We start from the raw sequence: 1,906 nt of genomic DNA, 5'->3' as shown, positions 1-1,906 counted from the left end.
TGAGTTGCTTCCACACATTACATTAAAGTCTAGGGAAATATAAGCTATCCAAACATGTTGGATTTAGATGATGACGCGCGATTGAGTTGATTCCTCTTGCGCTTGACACTAAGACTTGAAATACAAACTATCCAAACATACTGAAGCTGTGAGAAGATCCCCATTCTTGGAGAAATCTTTCGATATTTGAGTTTCTGTAAGCAATTGTTGGCTAGGGTTATATATAAAAAGTTGAGAAGTTTTCAGTCCTTGAAAGACAATTTCACCATTTCGCCTGCAGCCCAAAAGCACTATATCTTCTATAAACTTTTCGCAGATACAGGGCAAGTTGCATACGTTCATTAACCATTTCCAGCTTCCATGGCATTCCATAGTCCATATGTCCAATACTAGACTCTTGTCGTTGCCTCCATAAAAGCTAAGACAACTTTTCAAAGTAGTTAAACCAAACCAATCATCCTCACGTACAAAATCTGGTAATGGAAGCTCTTTCAGTTCATCTGACTTCCCATCAAAGTATATGATTGTAGAAGTTACACCTACAACGCGGTCGTAGTATGACCAAAATACACAACCATTGGCATTAGTCCCCTGAGAGAAGTAACCATTTTGTAGTAATGTTACTATACCACGAAGTGAAATTTGTTTCTTCGCCCAACAATCGTTATTCGGAGAATAGAGAGCATAACTCGACTTATAGATCAATATAACTTTGTAATCATCGACACTAGAATCATAACACAACCCACAAGCATTTGGAACACTAACTTTGCCTTTGTAGTTAAAATAAGGGCACGTAAGAGTTTGATATTCTCCAGTAGACGGATTCCACAAAACCGTAGGGTTCTTTAAAAGCAACAAGCCATCACATGAGGACAATACGATGGCTTTTCGGAATTTTTCTGGAGTAAAAACTTCCTTTGCCATCATAACTAATTGGGAAGATTCCAAGTCTCTAAACTCGAATTCATCGGTACTACTTTTGTGTAACACTAGCTTTTCACGTCCCAAAGCTTTGGATTGATGGCGATGACTTCTCTTGAATTCATTGTCTGAGATTATAATATTCCACGACTTAGAAATAGATTTAAAACGTAACAAAGATTTAACAGAAGGTACCTTAATAAGGATGAGAAATAGGATATCACTTGGAAGAATGTAAGCAACATCATCAAAGGCTAATTTCTTTTTTCCCATTATATAATATGCTAGGGTTTTAGTACAATCGTGAAGAAGGAAAACATATACCAGGAAAAAGGATTTATGTTAGGGTTTAGTCCCAAAAATATTTTCTTACCATATATATATACCAACTTATTATTATTTAAAAAAAAAAAATTGATTTGACTAATAAATTTAGAGACGTCAATATGGGACAGAGTTGTTGGGCCGGCCCGACCCGGCCTGTAATTTGATGGAGTTGAGCTTCAGTTTTTGCAGCTCATTTAAGAACAGGGCTTTTTAGCCCGGCCGGATAAGCCCGTGGCCCATGTAACTTGAACAAAGTGGGTTGGCTAGCCCATTGGCCGCCCTGTAAGTCAAATACATGCAACTATTTAAATTGTTTATTAGTATTTTTATTTGGTTTGAAAGATATCATGTCAAAAGTTATTTAATTTTGCTATTATGAGCATTTTTTGGGGTGTTAGAGTCTCGATTAACAAGTATTAACACTATGTAATATTTTCTAGTAATATTTATGTCTGTTAACATTCTAAATTAAATTATAAAATATTATTTTTTAAAAAGTAGACGGACCTGTAAGACTCACAGCCAAGAGTAATGGTGTGAGCTTGGTGTTTTCTTGCCCATCATTTTGATGGGCCAGCCTGGCTGACCCGCAAACTCAAAGCCCTCTTGGACTTGCCCGGCTGGGCTGGGCCAACCCGTATTAAAGCTCTACTAA

At 36.9% G+C, this 1,906-nt stretch overlaps 1 protein-coding gene across 1 annotated transcript; it reads right to left on the bottom strand.

The window, feature by feature from the left end:
• Nucleotides 1-108: 108 nt before the first annotated feature.
• LOC107865697 (F-box protein At5g07610-like) lies at nt 109-1,197 on the bottom strand. Its single transcript, XM_047404266.1, has one exon. The coding sequence runs from the start codon at nt 1,195-1,197 to the stop codon at nt 109-111; it is 1,089 nt and encodes a 362-aa protein (XP_047260222.1).
• Between the last annotated feature and the right edge of the window lie 709 nt (nt 1,198-1,906).

Source organism: Capsicum annuum, unplaced genomic scaffold (genome assembly GCF_002878395.1).
Source record: "Capsicum annuum cultivar UCD-10X-F1 unplaced genomic scaffold, UCD10Xv1.1 ctg5491, whole genome shotgun sequence".
In the NCBI taxonomy this organism is placed as follows: domain Eukaryota; kingdom Viridiplantae; phylum Streptophyta; class Magnoliopsida; order Solanales; family Solanaceae; genus Capsicum; species Capsicum annuum.
Note: the sequence above shows the minus strand (reverse complement) of the source record. Positions and strands in the feature narration are given on the sequence as shown.